We start from the raw sequence: 25,693 nt of genomic DNA on the forward strand, positions 1-25,693 counted from the left end.
CACTCAACAGACGTCTGGGAACAGAGGAGACCAGTTTCTGAAGTTTAGAAATAGGAATGCTCTCCCATTCATTTCTAATACAGGCCTCTAACTGTTCAATCGTCTTGGGCCTTCTTTGTCGCGCCTTCCTCTTTATGATGCGCCAAATGTTCTCTATAGGTGAAATATCTGGACTGCAGGCTGCCATTTCAGTACCCAGATCCTTCTCCTACGTAGCCATGATGTTGTGATTGCTGCAGAATGTGGTCTGGCATTATCTTGTTGAAAAATATGACGTCTAAATGGGAGCATAATGTTGTTCCAGAACCTGAACATAGTTCTCTGCATTAATGGTGCCTTTCCAGACATGCAAGCTGCCCATGCCACAAGCACTCATGCAACCCCATACCATCAGTGATGCAGGCTTCTGAACGGAGCGTTGATAACAGCTTGGGTTATCCTTGTCTTCTCTGGTCCGGATGACATGGCGTCCCAGTGTTCCATAAAGAACTTCAAATCGGGACTCATCTGACCACAGAACAGTCTTCCATTTTGCCACACCCCATTTTAAAAGTCCCCTGGCCCAGTGCAAACGTCTGAGCTTGTGGAGCTTGCTTAGAAATGGCTTCCTCTTTGTACTGTAGAGTTTCAGCTGGCAACGGCGGATGGCACGGTGGATTGTGTTCACTGACAATGCTTTCTAAAAGTATTCCTGAGCCCATTTTGTTATTTCCTTGACAGTGGCATTCCACTTTCTGCGCAACAATGGTGGAATTGGTGATCCTCTTACCATCTTGGCTTCAGAGAGACACTGACACTCTGAGAAGCTCTTTTTATACCCAATCATGTTGTCAATTGACCTAATTAGTGTTAATTGGTCTTCCAGCTGTTCGTTATATGCTCAATTTCCTTTTTCCAGCCACTTATTGCTACTTGTCCCAACTTTTTTGTTGACACTGTGAAATTTTGAATCAACATATTTTTCCTTTAAAATGTTACATTTACTCAGATTAAACTTTTGATCTGTCGTCTATGTTCTAATGTTCTATTACGAATAAAATATTGACATTTGCCATCTCCACATCATTGCATTCAGTTTTTATTCACAATTTGTTTAGTGTCCCAACTTTTTTGGAATCCGATTTGTATATATTTTTTTTTTGTATAATTAAACAATTATAAGTATATAATTACAAATTCTAAATTGACATTCAGATGCTTATATAAATGATGTTAGCTCCATAGAAACGTTTGCAAGACATTGAATCAGGTGACGATTTTAGTAGTGGACATTATCATCATCTACTTCTTTGCCGCTTAATCCATATCAGGGTTGTGGTTCAATGGTGGACAGTAATGAAGTAAATGTAATTCTTTACTGTACTTAAGTAGTTTTTCCGTTTTTCTACTTTACTGAAGTATTTCCGTTTTGGGCATTTTACTTTTACTCCACTACATTATGAAAATCTTGCTTTTCTTATGGTTTATGTGTGGGTAAAACCGTAAAATGTCTGAATCTCCCAGCTCCGCACAGCTCTCTGCGCAGAACCTTTATCAGGAGATGGCAAATACAGTTGCAGCGCTAAAACAAACCAACCTCAAGTTTCTTCACAAAAAAACAAGTAATAAGAAAGTTAGACCTTTTTATATTTTAACTGTTGTGCATATTTGACACTGTAAAAGATCACTTGTTTCAGTTCTTAAAACCATTACCATTATAAATGAACAAAATGAGTTGTACCATTTAGTTTGAGTAAGCAGTGACTATTATTCATTCATATATTGCATGGTTTACGGGTCTGTAGACTACATTAATCACTCCAAACCGAGGGTGAGAATCAGTTGCAGGTTTATTTAACAGTGTTTACAATTTACAGTGTATGTTAACACAATACTTGAAGCAAGGTCAAAACATTGACCTCAAAACATTGACGGAAATATTTCAAAACCTGAAAATTACAGCAAGATAAATCCAAAAAACAAAATCGATTATCAATAAAAAAAAATCATATAACCTAAAAACATATTTAAGAAACAGATGGCTCAGAATTGCAGAAATAGCTCAAACAATACGCCTACTTTGCAGCTATGAAGACAAAACAGAGAGCTTAAAGGAACTTTGTGTAATATTTTTGCCAAACCGCCTACTGGGGCGGTTAGAAGACATAAACTGGTTCGCAAACCAGAAAAATTAGTTCCCACCTGGAACCAAAGAAGAGTAGGTTCTTCAGTCTGAACCGTGGCTTTGTCCGTGAGGGTGTCGAGGTTTAGTAACTCAAGAAAGAGCTTGGAGCCTCAAACACAGCGTTTCACGGGGTCAAGGTTTCATTTAAATAAATAATAGGAAAGAAAACACGAAAATGCTCCGTTTGTGTGTGTTTCTGGGGCTGTGGCTTTGCGTTAGGTACATTTTTCCACTGTTCACAAACTGTTCACATTGAATACATTTATTTTAATTCTTAAAATTAACAACATGTTCTTGGTCTTCTTTGGTGGTAGATCATCTAGTATTTATTTTTTAATGAAATTAACAAGAAAAGCACTGATGTCAGTGATATTCTAAACAAAACTTTGTGCTCCACATTTAATTTCTGCATTAATTAGTCCTGCCCTCCACAACACAATCACATAATAAAAACCTAATGTAAACAAAGACACTGATAGGAAGCAATAAAGCTACTCCAGACCTTTCAATAACAAGGGTATGTGTTTTGGGCTTTCCTGTTTTTGAAATGCCAGAAACACCTCTGTGACAATGGCTGTATGGCTAATGGTGGTCTGGCAAAATTAGGCTTGTTACCTTAACATTCATTCATTCATTGTCTGTAACCGCTTATCCAGTTCAGGGTTGCGGTGGGTCCGGAGTCTACCCAGAATCACTAGGTGCGAGGCAGGAACACACACTGGAGGGGGCACCATTCCTTCACAGAGCGACACAGACATTCACTCACATCTAAGGACACTTATTTTTGAGTCGCCAATCCACCTATCAACGTGTGTTTTTGGACTGTGGGAGGAAACTGGAGCACCCGGATACTCAGGGGACACCAAAACTCCTCACAGAAAGTCACCTGGAGTGGAACTCAAACCCACAACTTCCCTGGAGCTGTGTGACTGCAACACTACCTGCTGCGCCACCATGCCGAATGCCATGAATTGAGAACTTTTGCTGGATTAATATTTTATATTGATTATCTATACTTTTACTCAAGTACATGTTTTGTGTACTTTGTCCACCATATGAAATCTAGGGCCAGCCTTCCAGTTCTCGTTTACATTTAGCATGCACTAATTCATTTAAAGTGTTTGACTAACCTAGCATTGACCAAAATTTACAGTGTAAAATTATATGAATACAGTGGAACCTCTACAAACGAACGCCTATACTAACGAACTTTAGAAGATAAGAACCGAGCATTTGAATATTTTTTGCCTCCACCAACGAACCACAACTCTAGAAACGAACCCGAGCCTCCGCCGAGCCGGCGGCTGGAAATGGCCACTGACCCCAATAGGCGAGTCTCCCAGCGCCCAGACTTGAGTCATTGACCCATTTTCTCTCGTTCTCTCGACCCTCGAGCTTTTAAGTTTAGCAAATTGTAGTTTTAGCAATTTAGCATTAGTGTAAATAGCAGACATCGAAATTCGTGCTAAGTTAAGCCGTATCTACGCTTCGTCTCCCCACATTCACACGCCTACTCTCCGTTATTCCACCCACCCCCCACCTCCCGTCATACAGCCAGTGCCTGTGTTACTCCTCCAGCCAGTCGTCACGTCTTCAAGGTAGCGATGTGTAACCACTTAAAACTTTATTTCCATTACCCTGTTTTTACTGTTATTACTCTGTTTCCACTGTATTTCCTTTTTATTTTAAGTAACGCTACATGTATTTTTTACTAATTTGAGAGTGTTGTAAACATATATCAGTGCAAAAAGGGTGACTTTCGGGGTGGGGGCTGGAACGCGTTAATTGCTTTTCTATTATTTTAAATGGGGAAAGTTGACTCCAGAAACGAACTTTTCCACTTACGAACCGGGTCACGGAACGGATCAAGTTCATAGGTAGAGGTTCCACTGTATATGAATTAAACATAACTTTTAGATTTATTTATTAAATTTAATTATGTATTGCCATGTGTTAGTTTTATGCACTAACTGCGTTTATATTTTTTTGAGAGATATCAGCAGCATAAAATAAAGGACTTTAATAAATTGTTTAATTTTTACAATTTAAACAAATTACAACAATACAATTTTTATTGGATTGAATTATTGTTCCTTTAGTTTTTTATTTCAACATAAATCAAGCATTATAATAAAAGTTAATAAAAGGTAGTGTCAACCACATATGCTCTGCCAACAAGTTGATGGAGAGTCTGATATTTTCACTGCATGAATCTTTCTTCACTCTCAGGATTCTGTCATTTGCATTCTGATTGGCTCTTGTTCTACTACTGGTCCAATGTGAAAGACTGCCTCCACACGTCATGCCAGAACAGCAGACTTGTGATTGTTTTTTTGTGTTCAACTCAGCAGAGAAAAATAGAGATAGTTCTGATATTTGCTTTCAGGTGCGTCTGTGGGTGTGAGTGAGTGTCTACACTTTTCCAGTGCTTTATAGAGGACTTTTAGCAGGCTAAAAAACAGAGTAGCCCAAATCCATTCTTTAGTAAAATTTTGTAATAGTTCAAATGTAGCAGCTTCAAAATGACTTTAATACTCAGTAAATGACAGATCTACAATGGAGCTTCTTATAGCATCCTGCATCTATTAGCACAGAAACTTTGTACAGAGTTTATGAATAAAATACCAAAGGCAATGGAGTGCACAACATAATGAAAATAATTCAGAAACGTAATGGCTAAAACTGAATAGAACAAGAAGTAAATTCCTTTACTCATGTTTTGAAACGGGAAAGTGAGGAGGCAGGATGCAGTTGCCAACGTAGTTTAATTAAATATCAAGACAAATTTAAAGTCCAGAAAATGACACATATTAGACATGAATATAAAAATCAACACATTAAATGGACCTAAAAACAAACACTGAAAAACATATGGAGCTGGAACATGAACATCTGGACAGTCTGAGCCAACACAAGCACAGAAACACAAGGCTTTACATACACACTGACATGTCACCTGTTAATTGTCTCTAAGCAAGAGAAGATTCACAGAACATTTCCAGAGCAACTTACTGGATGAGGAGGACAGGAAAAAAGAACAAGTCATGGGTAGGATGTTACAGAATCCCCCTCCCTAAGCACAGTTCTCAAGACACAAACATATCCACCTTGAGAAACTTACTACAGAGAGGGCACCACACTGGACCTGGGGATTAGACAGGCACAAGGACAGAGACAATGTCAAAGACAGGTCCACAGCCCACAGAGAACACAAGGGAGTAAAACAGAAGAAAACCATACATTGCACTACCCTGGGAACAGACATGAGATACTGAACAGCTTTTACAACCCAGTCCATACACTGGAATTTTAGCATATTTACAAGGTGTAAATATGGCATGTGGAAGACACGTTTCGATGTGTGGCAGCTTTCCCATCCATAGCAGTGAACAAACACACCCAGAGTGGCACCACAGGGGGCGTTGGAGGTCAGTTGCCTTGCTCATGGGCACTTCAGTGTATTTGGAGGGAGAAATTGTGCTGTTACTTCACTCTCCATAGCCCCTATTTCCCTGCCATTCATCAGGATCGAACTGGTGACCTTCTGGTCCCAAGCCTGCTTTTCTAACCATTAGACTACGGCTGTCCGCAGATCACAGCCAGAAAGTGCACTGACTGGATGGTTGAGCAGATAAATTGGGCAGCCAGGCAGGAGAAAAGGATCTGTCATCAGAGAAGCAGCTGTATGAGGAGCTGGTAGTAATTGAACAGCTTTTGGACCTGGCACTGACCCTCTGGTACTCTCTGAGGTCATGGACTCTTGCTTGAAACTTTGAACTAGACTTTGTATTGACAAATACATTGCGTAGAGAAGTAGTGATGGTGCAGCCTCACTGCGTTTTGGAGCTGAAGGAGCATCAACGAAAGCTGACACTGGAGAAGCTTGAAGGAAGCCAGGAGTAGAGCAGCTGCACTGGGAGACAGCACTGAAGCAGCTGTGCTGGGAGACAATACTGGAGCAGCTGTGTTGGGACCTGGGGATGGAGTGGCTGCACTCAGCCTAGACTCTGAAGGAGCAGGCTGATCTGCAATGACATCTGTGGCCTTAAGCTGGCCCACAGTGATATCTATGAAATGTGGACCCACAGCAACATCTACAATGGAAAGACCACCTGCACTATCATCGGCTAGAGACAAGCCTAAAGCAGTGTCCTTGGAAGTAATGCTGGGTAATATAAACACCAATCATTATCATGATTAATTGATACTTTTACTTCAATTAAGATTATTCATTCATTCATTATCTATAACCGCTTATCCAATTCAGGGTCGCGGTGGGTCCAGAGCCTACCTGGAATCATTGGGCGCAAGGCGGGTATACACCCTGGAGGGGGCACCAGTCCTTCACAGAGCAACACAGACACACACACATTCACTCACACCTACGGACACTTTTTTTTTTTTGAGTTTCCAATCCACCTGCGACGTGTGTTTTTGGACTGTGGGAGGAAACCGGAGCACCCGGAGGAAACCCACGCCGACACGGGGAGAACACACCAACTCCTCACAGACAGTCACTCGGAGGAAACCCACGCGGACATGGGGAGAACACACCAACTCCTCACAGACAGTCACTCGGAGGAAACCCACGCGGACACGGGGAGAACACACCAACTCCTCACAGACAGTCACCCGGAGTGGGAATCGAACCCACAACCTCCAGGCCCCTGGAGCTGTGTGACTGCGCCACCGTGCCGCCCCAATTAAGATTAATGAATGATTATTTTGTTTTTGTTTTTCTCTCATGTTGTTGGGAGCTTGTCAGTTAGTTTTTTTAATAGGCACTGTTCATATTTTGTGATGAAATTGTTCTTCAAGTGTCGAAACAGGCTGGTGGTATTAACTTTGGTTGCTGAAACATTTTACATTTACATATTTACACTGGACATTTTTATGTTCAGCCTCATCTCCATTAAAGCCAACATGTCCAAACCACAGACTCTGCATTTTTCTTTGGTACAAGCATGCACAAGTTTCTCTTTTGGCCTCTGTGTTTAGGTTCTCCTCCATGATGCTTCCAAGTAGTGCAGAATCCCATAAGAGCCCAGACTCAGTTCACCATAAATCCCAATTTTGATAGCAATATGAAGCAATATTTTTTTTTCACATTTCTTGCCGTATTCTGTAATTATTTTGGGGTTAAAATCACAATGTAACATAAATATCACAACAACCATTTTGTAACTTGTATTTCAACATTTTGTTCTGTCAAATGTTAAGGTAGTGTCGCAGTCACACAGCTCCAGGGACCTGGAGGTTGTGGGTTCGATTCCCGCTCCGGGTGACTGTCTGTGAGGAGTTGGTGTGTTCTCCCTGTGTCCGCGTGGGTTTCCTCCGGGTGCTCCGGTTTCCTCCCACAGTCCAAAAACACGTGTTGGTAGGTGGATTGGTGAGTGTCAAAAGTGTCCGTAGGACTGGCGCCCCCTCCAGGGTGTATTCCCGCCTTGCGCCCAATGATTCCAGGTATGCTCTGGACCCACCGCGACCCTGAACTGGATAAATCAAATCAAATTTATTTATATAGCGCTTTTCACAACTGATGTTGTCACAAAGCAGCTTCACAGAATTCCAGTAAGACAAAGATTTGACTTGAAATGTAAAAACAAATGTAAAACCCTCAAGTGAGCAAGCCAGGGGCGACAGTGGCAAAGAAAAAACTCCCCCAGCTGAGGAAGAAACCTTGGGAGGAACCAAGGCTCACAAGGGGTGAAGAACTTCATGAGAACTTCAGTGTAGGGACAGCTTCAAGGGACTTGGTGGTTGCTGGAGCGTGGACAGCTGGTCTGAAGCATGGAGGAGGGTCTCGACAGTCATCCATCAGTGTCCAGACAGACAGGTGGGCAGTTGTTTACTCGGAAAGATGTAAAGGGATGGAATTAGTTTTGAACTGTTTTGTGTTTGTAAAGTAGAAAATATGAAAATTTCCAGAGTGTGGCTAATGACTCCGGCAGATCTGACTATGACAGCTTTAACTAAAAGGAGAGAACCAGGAGGACACACAGACACGGGAGCATCCTGAAACACTGGCATCCCTCCGCTCCACCGTCAACAAACCTGAGTGATCGCGAGAAGTGGCGGGACGACAGCACCAGCGTCTCAGTTTACTATAAATCCCTGTGTCTATGGACCCCCCGGATCTGCCGCCTTTATCTACGGGGGAGCATTAGCTACCAAAAGATAAACTAAACAAATGTGTTTTTAGCCTAGATTTGAAGATTGCGACTGTGTCTGAGTCCCGAACATTTTCTGGAAGATCATTCCAGAGTTTGGGGGCTTTATAAGAAAAGGCTCTTCCCCCAGCTGAGGCCTTCTGAATTCTGGGAACAATTAAAAATCCAGTATTCTGTGATCTGAGTGAACGTGGGGGCTCATAATAGGAAATTGTATCTTGAAGATATTCAGGAGCAAGCCCATGTAGAGCTTTATATGTTAATAACAAAATTTTGTAGTCAATGCGGAATTTAACAGGCAGCCAATGAAGTGATGATAAAACTGGGCTGATATGTTCAAATTTTCTAGTTTTAGTGAGGACCCTGGCTGCAGCATTTTGAACTAGTTGAAGTTTTCTTAAATTGCTGCTGGTGCATCCTGACAGTAGTGCGTTACAGTAGTCAAGCCTTGAAGTAATAAAGGCATGTACTAATGTTTCTGCGTCCTGAAGGGATAAGGCATTTCTAATCTTAGCAATATTGCGAAGATGTAAAAAAGCTGTCCTAGTGATACTACCTATGTGTTGATCAAATAAGCGGTTACAGATAATGAATGAATAGGTAAATGTGTTTGGGGCGGGGGGAGCTAAACCAACAGTTTTGTATTTAAATTTATTTATTTACAAAAATATTGTTTTTGAAAGTCAGTGAGAATGTTCGAAAGGAAAATGACTGGGCATAACTAGATCGAGACGTGTTAATTTAAAATTATGTGCATGTGCATTTTTCAGCCTCCAGGCGATTCACAACTGAAGACTGACATTCGCAGCTCCATCCAACTACAGTACCAGCGACTGTGAGCTACCACTGACCGCTCTTTCCTGCTGCCAGCTGCCCTCTGGAGATTGGACCCCCTCTCGATTATATTCTTAGTCATTTTGTAGCATTTCTATTGGCTCATTTTGAAATAATGTGAAGGACTATTCCAGTTTAAATTATGTAGTAAACCAAAAATCATAATCACAAATGGAGATACGTGTTTTAATTGGATATATAGTTAATGTGTAGTTTTGTAGATTTAAAATATGAAAGCGCCTCAACTAAATGCACAAGATTCTCCCACGGTCCAAAAACACATGTTGGTAGGTGGATTGGCAACTCAAAAGTGTCCATACGTGTGAGTGAATGTGTCTGTGTGTGTGTTGCCCTGTGAAGGACTGGCGCCCCCTCCAGGGTGTATTCCCGCCTTGCGCCCAATGATTCCAGGTAGGCTCTGGACCCACCGCGACCCTGAACTGGATAAGGGTTACAGATAATGAATAATGAATGAATAAACACAATGATATTTATGTTAGTGATATGATTTAAAAGGTTCAAAACATTCTGTAAATAATCATGATTTATCACAAATTAAAATGCTATTACTCGGCATTTTTGGGAGGGAAATAAAACAGCTAATGTGGCATGCATGACAACGGCCAGAGGAAATGTTTATAATTTGATTATATCTCAGCGTTGTTCTGATGACTCTTCGAATTAGAATTTCTTGCTGGGTATAAGTTTAATAAAGACCATCATTAAGGTATTATAAGTGTTTGTAATCTGTTGTGCGATTATTGTACATTGTATTACACGCAAAAGAAATAAAAAGAATTATCTCAACTCTCCGACCCATGAACGCTTGAACATTGTGTTTAAATGGAACGCACTACGAAAACGTCATTAAACGTCATCAAAGTGCAACCTTCACCAGAGGCACTTTGTGTATGGCCTTTATTTCTTTTTTTGTGGACGTTACGATGGTTGACCTTCTGCAGAGCGCCCACATGTTTGGAACTTCAGTTCTCTGACTTAACCGCCGAACGACCTTTAAGTCGTTATAATGTTATGAGAGGTCTACGAATCTGCCTTATTTCACATATTGATTAACATTTAATTATTGAGTATCCAGAAGTATATTGAGAAATAACCAATGAGTTGAAATCAGGATATGTTTATAAGAAATCGTGTTTCTATTGATAATTATAATTATGTCAAGTTTTGCTTAATTTTTACTCAGGCAGGCTGTCTTCCCTCTCAACCTGGGGTCCGGCTGGTGTTTCACTAGTGTGTCATCAGGCCATGTGGTGCAGGATCCTTCTAGAAGAAGAGCAGCGCTAAGGCAGCGGTGGATTATTACAACTCTTCCTATAGTGTCCCTGCGGAGTGTTCAGGACGTTCTGGAGAAAACGGCCTATTCTCTCTTTATTTATTACAGCCACATTGTCGTTTAAACCTTAGCTGAGCTTTTACTGTGTCAAAATGCTGAAAGTAGGACGAACAGTATCTAGGATTGTGTCCAGCTCCTCAAACTGCGCACCAAGTGTATCAGATTCAGTTAAAAAGGTATGTGTACTGCAGGAGATATAACACGTAACGTGTGAATACTATCTATCATTCCAGGTTGAAGATTAAATATATGTATAGACTTCAGTGCTGGTGGGATGCATAATATCATCACTCTTTTAAAGCCTTCTTTGGAGGGATGATAAATTTAAATGAATGAGTAAATTGTAATGCTCTTTAAAAGTCTCTTTTAGCCTCTAAGTTTATTTTTTATTGTGTACTAATGTATTGTAAGCAGTTTTCTTGGTGTTGCTGTCATTTGCTAAGTTAGCATGCTGCGCTATCATTAACCTTACTTTACTAGCTACGATACGTTCGCTTGATATGTCAAAGTTAATGATAGTTTACGCAGACACTTTAAAGACCTTTATAGAAATGTGGGTATCGTTTACATCGCTGTGTTAATTCTCACGTGTTTAACTCCGTACTCTATAATTCGTTATAAAAACTGTTTTCTAAACGCTTGAAGTGCAGAATTACAATGTCCGGTTTAATGCAGAGGCGGCAACGGGGCAATGTCCTTGTCACACAGATCCAAAGTCCTTGCGTTGTGAATTTATACCCCACCACGGATGACCACGAGGAGTGTGGTTTGTTCTCCCTGCGTCTGTGTGGGCTTCCACAGGGTGCACAGTGTCCCGCCGCAGCCCAAAACCACATGCTGATAGGTGGATTGGTTTGTGTGTGTGTGAGAAAGAGAGAGTGTGTGATGCCATGTTATTGATTGGGTTCAGGGTGGGTTCCTGCTTTGGCCTAGATGTTCCAGGTAGGCTCTGGGCCTACAGTGACCCTGAAAAGAATAAAAGCAGTTGTAGAATATGAATGGGTTTAAAGCAGGGCTCTCATGGGTCTTTAATGTATTGTTAAGTGCAATGATATTTTTGAGATGTAAAGACTTGTAATTCAGTCATTCATACATGTAAAAGCCATTGGTCCAGGACTGCATATCTTTACAGTGCTGTTAAGCATTTGTCACCTTCAGTTTCTTATATTTTTGCACATTGTCACACTTGAATCTTTCATGTAATAAAAGTAATTTTAATATAACACCAAAATAGCCCAGATAATCACAATTATCTAGATTGTTGGGGGTGTTGACTCTTAGATGTACCTGAGAGATATAAACATCTTGTAAATAAAATGTCTGGCTGTGTGAATACATCTAAGAGATCTCAAAAAGCAGCACATATTCTCAAGAGGCACAAAAACCATATGAAATATTCCAGTCTGGAAAGTTACTAAGGTTTTAAGGCTTTACCAAGGGTTACATTTGCGAAGGATCTAAGACTCTAGTAAAATACAGTGAACCATTGAATTGTCCACAAAAGGAGATATCTTGGGTTAAAATGAATGTGCAGTGATGTAAAAGGCTCATTGCACTTATTTGATTGAAGTTGTTTTTAAGGTTGTCACAACCAGTTATTAGGTCTAGAAAGGGTTATTAATTTTTTTAGTTATGCAGGTTTTGAAAACATCTTTGTTAAAATGAATGATTATATGAAGCTGTTTGTTTATTTGTTTATTAATGTTTTATTTGTCTTAAGATAAATTTGACATGAAACATTTGAGTATGACACATGCAAAAATATAACAAAATGGGAACAGGTCAAATACGTTTTCACATAATGAAATTAATGTCTGACACATTTATGATGCGAGTGCACAGGAATTCCAAAATAAACTAGCAATGACTAGTGGGGAGTCTTTTAGAGTTTGGGGAATGTCATACAGAAATGGTAGTGACTGAGATTTGTATTGTAAATCTTAGTAATTAATCAGACTCATGTAAACGGTGTATTTTCCCACTATACCATGTGAAATGGTTACATATGAGAGACTAGTAGAAGGTCTCCAAAATTGCTTTGAATACAATCTCCTTACATTAACCATTAAAAGTTTAGAATACTTTTGCCTTCTTTTTTTAAATGAACACTAGTAGTTTAAGTTATGTTGGGTAGAGTGTTACAGAATTTCTTTCAGTCACGGCATATTGTGTTGCATGTTAAGGCTTTTAGTTCTTCTTAATGTTGTTTTAAAAGGTGTTTGAGTGATGCTTAGCTTCAGCAGAGCTGGCAGTAATCAGGCTTGGGTGTGTTTAGTTTAATTGATCCCAATTATCTACTAAAACTGGTTATTCTTTTATATAAGGTATGTTGGTGTTGGAAAATTTGCTTAAGAAAAATTGTTTTTGGTGTGTTTTGCAAGTTCTGTACTTCCTAAATTTAATCTGAATAGCTGAAATTGTGACAAACATGCAATAATAGAGGAAAACGGGTATAAGCTTACTCTGAAAACTGTGTGCTATTGTCTCACTCTCAGAAAATTATTTTGGTGTAAAATGTAATTGATTGTGTACATGTTTTAATAAACAAAAAACTACATGACATAGTGAAGTTAAAGCTTTGTTTGTATGTCTTCATTTGAATTTGTCATATCTGTAGGCATGCTGGCGTGGATTGCTGGAACATCCCCTTCGCACAGCAGCCAGGCGAGAATATGCGTGAGTCAGCTGTTGATAAACTTTAAAATATAATTCTGTTGTTGTTAATTTGTATAACGTTTTTTTTTTTCCTCTTCTCACTGTGTAATAATAAATGTTACAGTTCAGAAGCAATCAAGGGGGCTGTTATTGGCATTGACCTGGGGACCACAAATTCATGTGTGGCTGTTATGGAGGGGAAACAAGCAAAGGTCAGATGTCTTCCAGTTTAGACCTTTCAGTTATATGAAGAAATTGTTAGGAATTTTTTCTTATTATTAATATTAATTTCTTAAAAGGTCCATGATGTTTTTGAAGTATGCTTATTGTTGATAGATTACTTTCTATTGCAGTACTTTAATGCTTATGTTTAACCATTCACTTTGGACAATCTCATGACAGGTCCTTGAAAATGCAGAGGGAGCAAGGACAACCCCGTCTGTTGTAGCCTTTACAGCTGATGGAGAAAGATTGGTAGGCATGCCAGCTAAAAGGCAAGCTGTAACTAACCCCAAAAACACACTCTATGCAACCAAACGTCTGATTGGGAGGCGCTATGAAGATCCAGAAGTTCAGAAGGATTTGTGAGATGCTTTTAATAATTTTTATATAAATTATGCAAATTCTGTACAAGGTAGTATGTTTTTTTTTTGTTTTTTTTGTAGTACATCGTGTTGTTTTGTAATTTGCAGGAAAAATGTCCCATACAAAATTGTGCGTGCCTCCAATGGAGATGCTTGGATAGAAGCCCATGGCAAGTTGTACTCCCCGAGCCAGATTGGTGCTTTTGTGTTGATAAAGATGAAAGAGACAGCAGGTAGGAATTAATTAAAACATTTTACATAGTAATTATATCCTGCATTAGGCCAAGGTATATTTAATAAAGCAAAAAAAAAAACACACACCCAAACTGTTTGGTGTTAACTTGTGTCGTGTGTCTTTCAGAGAACTATTTGGGGCATACAGTGAAGAATGCTGTTGTGACTGTACCAGCTTATTTTAATGATTCTCAGAGACAGGTAAAGACAGCACATAAAAGTTATGTTTGTGGTGACTAAGTAAATTTGTCTTTGGAAAAACAGTGGTACATCAGATTATGGAGGACCAAACCTGCCAAATTGCAAAATAAATACATCATTAATAAATGACTCAGTAAAATTAATTTCCTCCATAATAATTATAATAAATGTGAAAATAAATGGTTTAAAATACATAGAGAATATAAAATAAGACCTTACATAAATTAAAATGTATATTTCTGTTTTTCCTTGCTCTTGTATAATAAGGGGGCTGTCCAGCAATGTCTAAACATTCCTATTTGTTTGGTCTATGCACGATGTCATAGATCAACTGTACATGTCTTGCTTCATCAGCGGTATTCAGAGGCATAGTAATGGAGGCTTTAATATACCTATAGGACAACACGATGGAAAACGTTGACTGATCGTGTGCAGGAGAGACAATTCTCCTCCCAGAAATGGAGCTGCGGGAGTCACATCTCACTATGCAGCTTCTCTGCAGCGAGAGACACAGATCCCTCTGTGCTGAACTTATGCTCCCAGAGACGGAGAAGCACAGTCAGTTCACACAGATCAAAAGGAGCTGCGAATGTGCAAACAGTGCTGCCAAAGACGCATTTTACATTGAATTTATTCCTATTTTCAGAACTCCTGAACTGAGATCACATAATTAAGGCAGTCAGCTTTGATCAAACAGTAAACACATGTCTATGAATGTGTGACCGAAGGCGTGATTGGACACGTGAAATGGCATGGGATTACACTTAACCAGCAGATGCATACATTGCTCCATTTAATTGAGGCAAGCAGCTCTCTGAGCAGATCCAACACCAACTTTGTTAGAATCAACTGCTCTGTTCTAGACGTGATTGCTAAGACTGAACATGAAAACGATGCCCCTTCATTAGCGTATATTGAGGAGGAATTGGTGAAAAATAAGTAAGGCAAACAAAACTTGAAAATATAAATACAGAAAATTATTTTAAATATAAATAAGTAAAATGGGATAATAAAAAAATGGTAAATAATACATAAATGCACAAAAATAAAATGCATAAATATACAAATTATACATTTTATTATAACCCCCTCCCCATTTATTTGTTTTTATATTCCCCCTCCACCCTCTCTTCAATTCCACTTTAATTACATTTGGCAAGTTTGGTTCTCCATATCAGAAAGAATATTCATTTATTGTTTTAAAAATGGATATTTAGATGGACCCCACTATTTGAGGGTTCAAGCTCTTGCGTTGAAAAGAATCAATTCGTTCATTCATTCATTATCTAACTGCTTATCCAGTTCAGGGTCACGGTGGGTCCAGCGCCTACCTGGAATCATTGGGCACAAGGCAGGAATACACCCTGGAGGGGGTGCCAGTCCTTCACAGGGCAACACACACACACACACATTCACTCACACACTCACACCTACGGACACTTTTGGAGTCGCCAATCCACCTATCAACGTGTGTTTTTGGACTGTGGGAGGAAACCGGAGCACCCGGAGGAAACCCACGCGAACACAGGGAGAACACACCACACTCCTCACAGACAGTCACCCGGAGCGGGAATCAATTCAAGGGAGGTACATTAATCTTAGCTATTTGAGAGAGGAAGATGATCACAATGGAGCTTGTGTGCTTACTGACTGTGCCTCTAAGAAATATTGATTTATATGTGTTTTTAAATTATATAAAATATCTGGGTCTTTTTACGTTACTCGTTTAAAATAGATTTTATTTATGCTCACAGGTTTACACGACATAAGCTGAGAACCATTTTAGAAATTAATTGAATCTAGAATAATTTCACTTATTTCCTTTATGTGAAAGTGATATTTTCATGCAGCTGTGTGGTTGAGATGGTAAATGGTTTCCCATATTTCCTAATCTGAATCCATCACACATTTAACTGTTTATTTAATGCTTATGTGTGGCTGAAGTGTGGCTCTTTCTACCCTTGCTTAGTGGTTGATGCCGAATAGTTTCTGGTGTGTTTTTTTTAAGCATGTTTTAGCATGACATGTCTAATGGGATTTCCTTGTACACAAATTAAAGAAATGTTATCATTGATTTATTCATAGGATTTTTGTTAAAACAAGTAAAATTGCTCAACTGTATTATTGACTGATATTAGCCAGCTGATATACTGCTTAGACCTAAAATATTGTACTGTATTGCACATTATATTGGTATTATTTATTTGTAGTTAAGAACACTGCAAAAATTAGTTTTTGAAGGTATTTATGGCTCTAAATCAAGCTGTTTTGTCTTCAGGCAACTAAGGATGCTGGTCAGATATCAGGCCTAAATGTGCTCAGAGTCATCAATGAACCAACAGCAGCTGCTTTGGCATATGGACTTGATAAGACTCAGGACAAAATGTAAGTTGTTTTTATTTTATTTTGTTTATTTGACCGTGGAGAATTTCATATCAAGGCTTTGGGGAGAATGAGTGTCTACTAAGTTAATAAGCTGTTGCATTTCTTCCATCTCCTCAATCATGTCTCAGTATTGCCGTCTATGATCTGGGTGGTGGTACCTTTGATATATCAATCCTGGAGATCCAGAAGGGTGTTTTTGAGGTGAAATCTACCAATGGTGATACATTCTTAGGTGGAGAAGACTTTGATCAGCTTTTGCTGCAGCACATTGTTAAAGAATTCAAAAGAGAGGTATGTATATCATTGACCAGCACCTTTTCAAGTACTACTGATTTTTAAGCTTTAGACTGAATTGATTAAAGGCCATATGGTGCCATTAGCAGTGCTTTGTTCAGGCCTTGAACTTGGAGTCCTACCTTCACATTTAACATCTGAGGCTCACTTAAAATCCAGTTATTAACTCCTGTTAATTCTCTATCAATGTTAGTCACAATTGTGCTTTACCTTTGTAGTACTATTGCTCACATCTGCACTGTAATCACTAAAGTTGGCCTGTGTCGTCTTTTCATTATTATTTTTTTTCCCTCCCTCTTCACCTCCTCTTTAGTCCGGTGTTGACCTAACGAAAGATAATATGGCATTGCAACGGGTGAGAGAGGCAGCTGAGAAGGCCAAATGTGAACTTTCTTCCTCTCTGCAGGTGGGTTCTATTTTAAATTGAAATTAGCATAGGTTTAAGACAAATAAATCCACAGAGACTGAGAGGAATGTGTGCCACAATGAAATGCATTCACCACCATGGACATATGTGGTTCACAGTGTGATGTCAGCATTTTTGAAAAGCTCCAGTTTGACCGTAAACATGACAGCACTGACAGCAGTGTTTTCATTTCCACCTTGAAATGCGTTTCCCAAAAACTTGCTTTCAGTGAACTGTAACACTGTTTTTATGTGAACTGGAGGCCAAAGGCCGTAAAAAACTCATTTTTAAAAATGCCACGATGTGTGTGGACAGGGCCTTATTTGTCAGCTTCTTATATACTTTGGTGCTTCATGTGATTTTTGTTAAATTAATGCAAGTCTTTTGTCATTTTAAACTAGGTGACATTTGATACTAGTTCATTATAAACAGGAGCATGTGCTTTATGGTAAAAAAATGTAAAATGTATTGAGATATATTTTATTTGCACACTCAATCAAAATGTATAAAATTGTGTCATTTGTGTGCTTATGGATGTATATAGACCACTTTTAATATGCTGTATTATATATCTGTAATTTTTTAAAGAATACATTTGGGACATTCTAAAATTGTTTTTCTCCGTTGCTTAAAAGATTTGTCTTTTTCATTGAATAAAGAATTTAATTTGCTCTCGTTACACAGACTGACATCAACCTGCCATATCTAACAATGGATAGCTCAGGTCCCAAACACTTAAACATGAAGATTACACGAGCCCAGTTTGAAGGCATTGTGGCAGATCTGATCCGCAGGACAGTGGCACCCTGTCAGAAGGCCATGCAAGATGCTGAAGTTTCCAAGAGTGACATTGGAGAAGTACTGCTAGTTGGAGGAATGTCTCGTATGCCAAAGGTAAGTGTGAAAAATTCTTAGGACAAGTAATAGAACTTTAAAGTAATAAATATCACACTTCCTTGTCTCTTGAAGAACTTGTAGAACATTGAATTGCAGTAATTAGCAACAAAAGTTTATAAAGATTGCCCAGCTGTACTTACCATGTACAGGGTAAACCATTTAAGGCATAGTCTTCTAGTTTTGATTTTTATTCTTTGCAGTGAATTTTAATTTTTGAGCTTCAGATTTAGGTGACTTCATTTATAAATGTTGTGGAAACAGGCTGCTCTTATCCTTCTTCCTTCGGCTGCTCCTGTCAGGGTTCGCCACAGACCAACCGATTATTATATAACCAACATTATCGAAAAGAAAATTTAAATAGATTAAATACATTCTCTAATATAAGTCAGTTTCCAGTTGGCCCAGCTTATCCTAGATTTCATCTGAATTTTAATTCTAGTCTTTTTGTAGTGAACAGTAAATTTGTGGAGTGCTTTACTTAAGAATAGTAACAAATAATACAAAAACAAGTTACACTGGATATGACCTGTATCACCAGTCATTTTTCAGCCTCAGCACTTAAAATATAATTTGATGTAGATTTATTTTAAAAGTGTTTTTTGTACAACTATAGAGACCTTCGCTTGGAACTAAGATTTAAAACAGGTGCCATCATACTATGGTTGGCACTGGAGCAAAACAATAAACAGAGCAGCATGGATTAACACATGAATGTTTCAGCTGTCTACATTGCATGCTGTGATTATGTAAAATGCTTTGTTAATAAAGTAGTGTGTGAACTATGAGCAGTTCATCGTCATGGCCTTGAAGATACTGGCATATGCAAATGGATGCAAGGGCAATGAGAAGGAACCACCCAAAAAACTGTTCTGGAGGGTGGCCAGAGCATGTATTTGTTGACTCTTGGTGAAAGATTGTCAGATATGAAGCAATAAGAGAAATCTCAACTGAACAAATATACATGATATTTGTTTTTGAATGTCTGTACATAGTAAGAATTCTCAGCCCTGCCAGCTAAACTGATGAAAGTTAAAGCTTGAAAAAGCAAATGTCAAATCTGAACCCCCATTTTCATGCTCCCTATCTGCCCACTAAGTTTGTTTGCTGTAGATAATTCATGTGTTACATCAAACAATACACAAACATATCGGTAAGTATAAATAAAAATGTCTTTGTGTGTATCCCTTTTAGGTTCAGCAGTCTGTGCAGGACCTGTTTGGCCGTGCACCCAGCAAGTCTGTAAACCCAGATGAAGCTGTAGCTATCGGGGCAGCAATCCAGGGAGGCGTACTAGCTGGGGATGTGACAGATGTGCTGTTGCTTGATGTCACTCCACTCTCACTAGGCATCGAAACTCTGGGAGGTGTCTTTACCAAACTTATCAACCGGAATACAACTATTCCCACCAAGAAAAGCCAGGTGTGTCAGTGTGTGTATGTATGTGTGTATATATATATATATATTTTTTTTATTATTAATAATATTTTTGCTTATTGTTTATGAAAAAAAAAAAAAAAACATTAGAGGTTGGTATGAATGAAACGCCTGTATTTTGGAGGGCAAGATAGGCAGTGTTGAATTTAATTGATTAATCCTTTTAAAAAGAACCTAGAACCAATGTTATGAAACCATTGAACTTGTTCAGATTTCCACGTGTAACATCCAACTCAACTTGTGAACAGCTTTGAAGTATGCATGTCTTATAATTGACTTTACTTTGTAGGTGTTCTCTACAGCTGCTGATGGCCAAACACAAGTTGAAATTAAAGTTTGCCAGGGTGAACGTGAGATGGCAACAGATAACAAGATCCTTGGACAGTTCACTCTGGTAAGCGTTAATATATATTTTAGTTGATTTTATTTAAATTTTTAAAAATAAAATGATCTTTTTTTTTTTTTTTTTTTTTTTTAATATTAAAATAAAAATTGTGACCAATGTGTCGGGACATTTGACAGGTTGGCATCCCTCCAGCTCCTCGTGGTGTCCCACAGATCGAAGTGACCTTTGATATTGATGCCAATGGAATTGTACATGTGTCTGCTAAAGACAAAGGCACTGGACGTGAACAGCAGAGTAAGTTCTGCCAGTACAGTAAATATTATTAACCCGTTTTCACCCGGGTTTTGTTTCTAATCATTTTAATATTTGAATCCCATTTTTCTTATTTCCCAATGTTTATGCAGTTGTCATTCAGTCTTCTGGAGGCCTTAGTAAAGATGATATTGAGAACATGATCAAAAATGCAGAGAAGTATGCAGAGGAGGACAGGAGGCGGAAGGTATCTCTGCTTTTTTGTTTGCTTTGTGTTGACAGGATTTATAATTAAATGTATTTCAAGTGTAAAATCTATCCAATAACATACAAAGCTGCGGAAGGGGGTGCAAATTTCAATAGTTTTTAACAGCTTGTGCTTTGACAAGGAAATTCTAATAATTAAAATCATTAGGATCCAGCCCCTATTTAACATGCCACATTTACTTGATCTGAATCATGCTTGAAATATTGACTATCCAGCATTTATATTTTTTGCTGTTTAAAAAGAAGAAACTGTACAATAATTAAACTGAATTAATTTTTAGGACCGTGTTGAGGCTGTCAACATGGCTGAGGGCATTGTCCATGACACAGAGTCAAAAATGGAGGAGTTCAAGGATCAGCTACCATCAGACGAGGTAAGACTTAAGTATAATTAGATAATTGCTATATATGTACAATCCCTGAATAAAATATTTGCTGGCCGAAAATATAGGTAGGTTTACGTCAATTTAAATTAGATCCTGTTTTATAATTGGTTATACATAAGCACCAACAAATCAGTTTTGTAGGTAGATTATGAACACATTGAGGATAAGGATGAATTCAGTTCAGTTTAATATGTAACTAAATCCTGTCATTGCAGTAGTAAGTAGATCCCATCTTACATTTTGAGTCTAGAATAGATAAAAATGCATTTCTCAATGAATCATTAGCTTTGTCTAAATTAATAGTAAAATTGCCAGTTATTTTATCAGCATTTGAGTCTTTTTTTTTTTTTTTTTTATAAAATCTTAGTTTTTAAATTTTGATTTCTGGATCATATCTCATCAAAACAATCGGTAATATTTTAATTTTGTCACTGTCTGTTTGCTCTCAAAGTTGCTGAATAGAAAATATGAATGGCACCCTCCCACTATACACTTTAATGCCTTAATGAACTGAGAGAGTGGCCCAAAGCATACTACGGCAGCAAAAATTGAGGGCTAATTCATGGCCATCTTTACTATTATTCTTGGTAATCTTTGACTGCTGCAGATGAACAACATTAGTCCCTGGGCTCCAGACTATAAATTACATCCTTTTTTAGTGTCCCCTAAAGCATAAGCTACTTTCATGTGCCATAGAATAGAATCCCCTGTTAACAGAAGTCACTCACTGGGTTTCTCATTGAGTGGGACAAACTTGTTGGACATGTGACACATAAGTGTAGTGTGTTGCTTGCAACCCTCTCAGAATGGTATGAGGGCTCACTGCCAGAGTGAAGGGTTTGCTAGCTCTCCCTGAGACACCCAGAACTTTTTACAGTGATCCTGAACCATGTATATTAACCCTGTGACCTTAAACTCCAGATGAGCATTTCTAGCTGTGTGTTCTTCCATGTCAGACTAGAAACTACAGGTGCATCTCAGTAAATTAGAATCATTTCATTTAAATAATTCAGTTAAAAAAGTGAAACTCGTATAGATTCAATTACAAACAGCGATTTCAAGCATTTATTTCTTTTAATCTTGATCATTGTCTTGCAGCCAATGAAAACCCAGAAAGTTAGAATATTATATAAGATGATATTCTAATTTATTGAGAGGCACCTGTAACTTCTCTAAGCGTATCCCTTTCTCTAGTGATGAAATGTATAAACATCTCACAGAACAGGGAAGCAACCCATGTTCTGCCATAATGATAGTTAGGTTTTTTATCTGTTCAGTCTGATCTTGTTCTGAGATCCAGTGAAGGAATATACAATATTGGGAGGAGGGGGCAGAAAACGAAAGCATATAATGAAAAATGTAAAACTTTCAAAAACACTTTAAATACAGCTTCAGTTTTCCAAACACATACACCTCATGCATCCCCATAATAAAAAAAATTAAAGCCTAGTTTAACTAACATTGAAGTTTAATTCTACACTGCAAAAAATTATCAGCTTATACTACCTGTTATTGTCATCTTAAGCTCCTTAAAATCTGTCATTGGCAAAATCCCATTGGCCCTAATGTATGTACATTTTTATGCAAATCTCTATATAAATTTCTCATTTTTTTTCCCTTTAGTGCAACAAACTACGAGAGGAAATCACTAAAGTACGAGACATACTGTCACGAAAGGACTCAGAGACGGGTGAAAACATTAAACAGGCTGCTACGAATTTACAGCAGGCGTCATTGAAGCTCTTTGAGATGGCCTACAAGAAGGTAAATTCTGATATGTCTATCTCTACCACATGGTATATACAGATATATTTCTTAGTTACAGAAATTAAGATCAACTGTGTTTAGTGTGTGGCCTCCATTAAACCAGTTATTTCAAAACCTTTCTTACAGAAAATGTCAATCTAATTTGCATGCATAAAACTTGTTTTTAAATTCTGTTTCGATAAACATTAACATATCAAGACATTAACGTACGGTAATTGTCACACCAGCTGCCAGTTTGTCTGGGCCTGGTCCAAAATTGCCATTATGCATGTGGAATTGAAGGTTCAGATTGCATTGGCTTCTGGTGCTGAAGCACTGCAGTGTAATGAATTCAGCTTTAAACATGTATTCAGTCCACAAATGATAACGCAGACTGAAGCAGCCTACAGGCTCGTCATGTTAGTTTGGAGGTGCGTCCAGATAATGGACTGAAACATGGACAGAAACAGAAATATGCATGATGCACACGTTTACATATGGCTGTGCTTTTCCCAACTACACTATAACAGATGTCAAAAATCTCAAACCTAGAAGGTGTTTTTTGTAAACTTTTGTTTTCTTGTGTACGGGAGACAAGGCTGATGATAAAAATGTACTTTGGACTTAATGTTACTTCATATGATGTTCCCAGCACAATTAAATATTCAGGAAGGCAGCCCAACTTTGTCGACTTATCGTTTGCTCTTCAAACTTGGAGCAGGAGTGTTGTATGCTGAGATCTTATTTACTAAGTTTGTAGTAATTAAAAGGAGAATCTGGCTATAGCTCACACTACTGATGTTATGTCTGCACTTTTTTCTGATCTCTTATTGCTTATTTGTCTGTAGATGGCATCTGAGAGAGATGGCAGCAGTTCAAGCACAACAGAGACTGGCGAGAAAAAGGAGGGACAACAGTAGAGCCTTCACAGTGGTGGTTGTCACAGAACTGAAGTGCTTAGGAATGTAAACTGTCTTGAGCAAGAGTTCCATACGTTTTTTCATATACTGTATTTTCGCAGTATCATATGTGTTCACTGTAATACTACTCCCCTTGAGAACCCAGTTTGTCTGCCTTTTGGATTAAGAAGTCTTGTGGAATCCGCTTTGTGTAGTATTGTGTGCCGATTTTGATCTAGAACATAAATTTGTCATGAAGATGGAATTTCATGCCCGTTTAATAGGAGTATGTGTTTTCTTTTAAGGAATTCTTGCAGAGAATACAGGTGTAAGAAGAAAGAATCTGGTTGTTTTTGTCCTGCATATTTCCCCCCTCTGTGCTTATCGTTTACGATGTAAGAATTAGGGGTGTGCGATATGGCAATATCAGATAGTGAAGGATAAGCATTTGTCCACAATACACCACCACAGGGAGATTGTTGGATCGTGCACATTGTCCGCCGCAGTTCTTATAAGTTGTTTACATACTTTGTACATATTACACATCAGTCAAATGGGCAGACTCTCGGGACACCTATAATGTAAGCCAGTACTCTATGTATAACTACTGAATTAAAACCAAAAGAATTTTTTATTCCATATGAGATATCTTCACAAAAACTGGCACCACAAAACCTGAAGAGCCACAAGCGATTCTCTCACACACACAGCATACCATCCATCTTTCCTTCAGTCCACTTGTTAGTAATACTCAAGTTTGTGGAGAGTACTTGCAAAATGAAGAAAAGAAAAACACAGTTCAGTATAAAGTACAACAATTAAAAATATTATTTAAATGTTCCCCTTGGATCTTGTGTAGCTTGAGCTCCCGGCTTCAACCACACATCAATCACATCTGTAGACCAATTAGGTGAGATGCTTAACCAAGGAGGTGGAGAAGCAGCCATGCTTCGGTGCTTAACAGATGTGCACCATGAGAGACAATGCAGAGAGTTTTATATGGCAACAACAATCAAAACAAATGTTTTCAACATTTAGATCCCTTTTACTGCCTGCCCTTTCCTTACTGCGACCATCTAAAAACAGGCAGGAAAGTGAGGAAGGTGGCCTCAGTCTACAGCCAATCAGGAAAAACTCCTTCCTTCCAACACATCTGGCCTTAAAGCGGAAGAGTACTGGGTTAGAAACGTGACCAAATATCAGAATAACTCTAGGTCCGTTAGAATATATTTCCTGCTTGCTGAGGGTGAAAAGCCATTTTGAGAGGTGCATGACATTAGTTTGTCAAGGAAGGTAAAATGTAGCCATTGAGCTTAGATAATACATTTTTTTTCCTGCAGTAAAATTATTCATTTTCCTCATGGAGAAGTTTGGGTCTTTGAAGATTTCAAAGAAAATTCCAAATAAAATTTAGAAATGTGCCTAAAATGTTTTGTTTGACCACTGTGGATTCATTTCAATAACTTTAAAAATTCTGAAGGCTTTTCAGTAACGTTACTTCGTAAAATTGCCTTATGTTTATTCACCGCCTCAAGATTTGGGAACGTAATTTCAGGCAGAAAATGGGGGAAAAAAATACCTGGAATGTCAAGAGGTTAAAAAACAGCATGAAAAAGAATCGTGATAAAATCAAGGTCCAGCAAAAAGAAATTGCGATAAAGTATTTTTGCCATATCGCCCACCCCTAGCTTGAATTCTTAAAATGTGTTGTAAATGTTAAAAATGTAGGGAAAACCTGTTTTGTTTCAGAGCAATTTTGAGATGGTTTGCATTTCTTACACTGTCTTTAATGGGGCTTCTCAGTGGCCCAACTGTATAATGGTTGGGTAAATATTTACTAGTGCAGGATTCTTATCTGAAATTAAGGATTATATAATGCAGCAGAGATGAGAAAATATATTAAATACAACACACTTGATTCTACAGAGATTTAAATGACATCGTTTCTACAGGCTTTGTTAATTTTATACGTTCCATGTTAGAGTTGCACTTAGTAGTTATACAGTTAAAGGCTATAGTCCATGTTACTCAGCATACTTTGTTAGCCTTTCACTGTTCGTCAGCATCACCAGAAAACAACACTTATCACAACAAAATCCTGTCTAATATACAACTGTAATAGCTGAAAATGTGACATTCCTTGAGCATAAATTATAATAAATGTGCAGAAGTACTTTTGAGCTAA

General features: G+C 38.3%; 1 protein-coding gene across 1 annotated transcript; it reads left to right on the forward strand.

The window, feature by feature from the left end:
* The first annotated feature begins 10,377 nt into the window (after positions 1-10,377).
* hspa9 (heat shock protein 9) lies at positions 10,378-25,693 on the forward strand. The gene is made up of 17 exons (XM_066648842.1): positions 10,378-10,698; positions 13,140-13,198; positions 13,302-13,389; positions 13,580-13,761; positions 13,870-13,994; positions 14,123-14,196; positions 16,475-16,581; positions 16,710-16,872; positions 17,189-17,281; positions 17,966-18,175; positions 19,370-19,597; positions 19,902-20,006; positions 20,135-20,252; positions 20,363-20,457; positions 20,759-20,851; positions 22,487-22,627; positions 23,458-25,693. The coding sequence occupies exons 1-17, from the start codon at positions 10,615-10,617 to the stop codon at positions 23,527-23,529; spliced, it is 2,037 nt and encodes a 678-aa protein (XP_066504939.1). The 5' UTR covers positions 10,378-10,614; the 3' UTR covers positions 23,530-25,693.

The sequence above is a fragment of the Hoplias malabaricus genome, chromosome 17 (genome assembly GCF_029633855.1).
Source record: "Hoplias malabaricus isolate fHopMal1 chromosome 17, fHopMal1.hap1, whole genome shotgun sequence".
NCBI lineage: Eukaryota > Metazoa > Chordata > Actinopteri > Characiformes > Erythrinidae > Hoplias > Hoplias malabaricus.

Coding starts and splice junctions, on each gene's coding strand:
- hspa9 (XM_066648842.1), top strand. CDS start 10,615: ATGCTGAAAGTAGGACGAACAGTATCTAGGATTGTGTCCAGCTCCTCA. Junction 13,390..13,579: donor TGGAGGGGAAACAAGCAAAG/GTCAGATGTCTT, acceptor ATCTCATGACAG/GTCCTTGAAAATGCAGAGGG. Junction 13,762..13,869: donor CCAGAAGTTCAGAAGGATTT/GTGAGATGCTTT, acceptor TGTAATTTGCAG/GAAAAATGTCCCATACAAAA.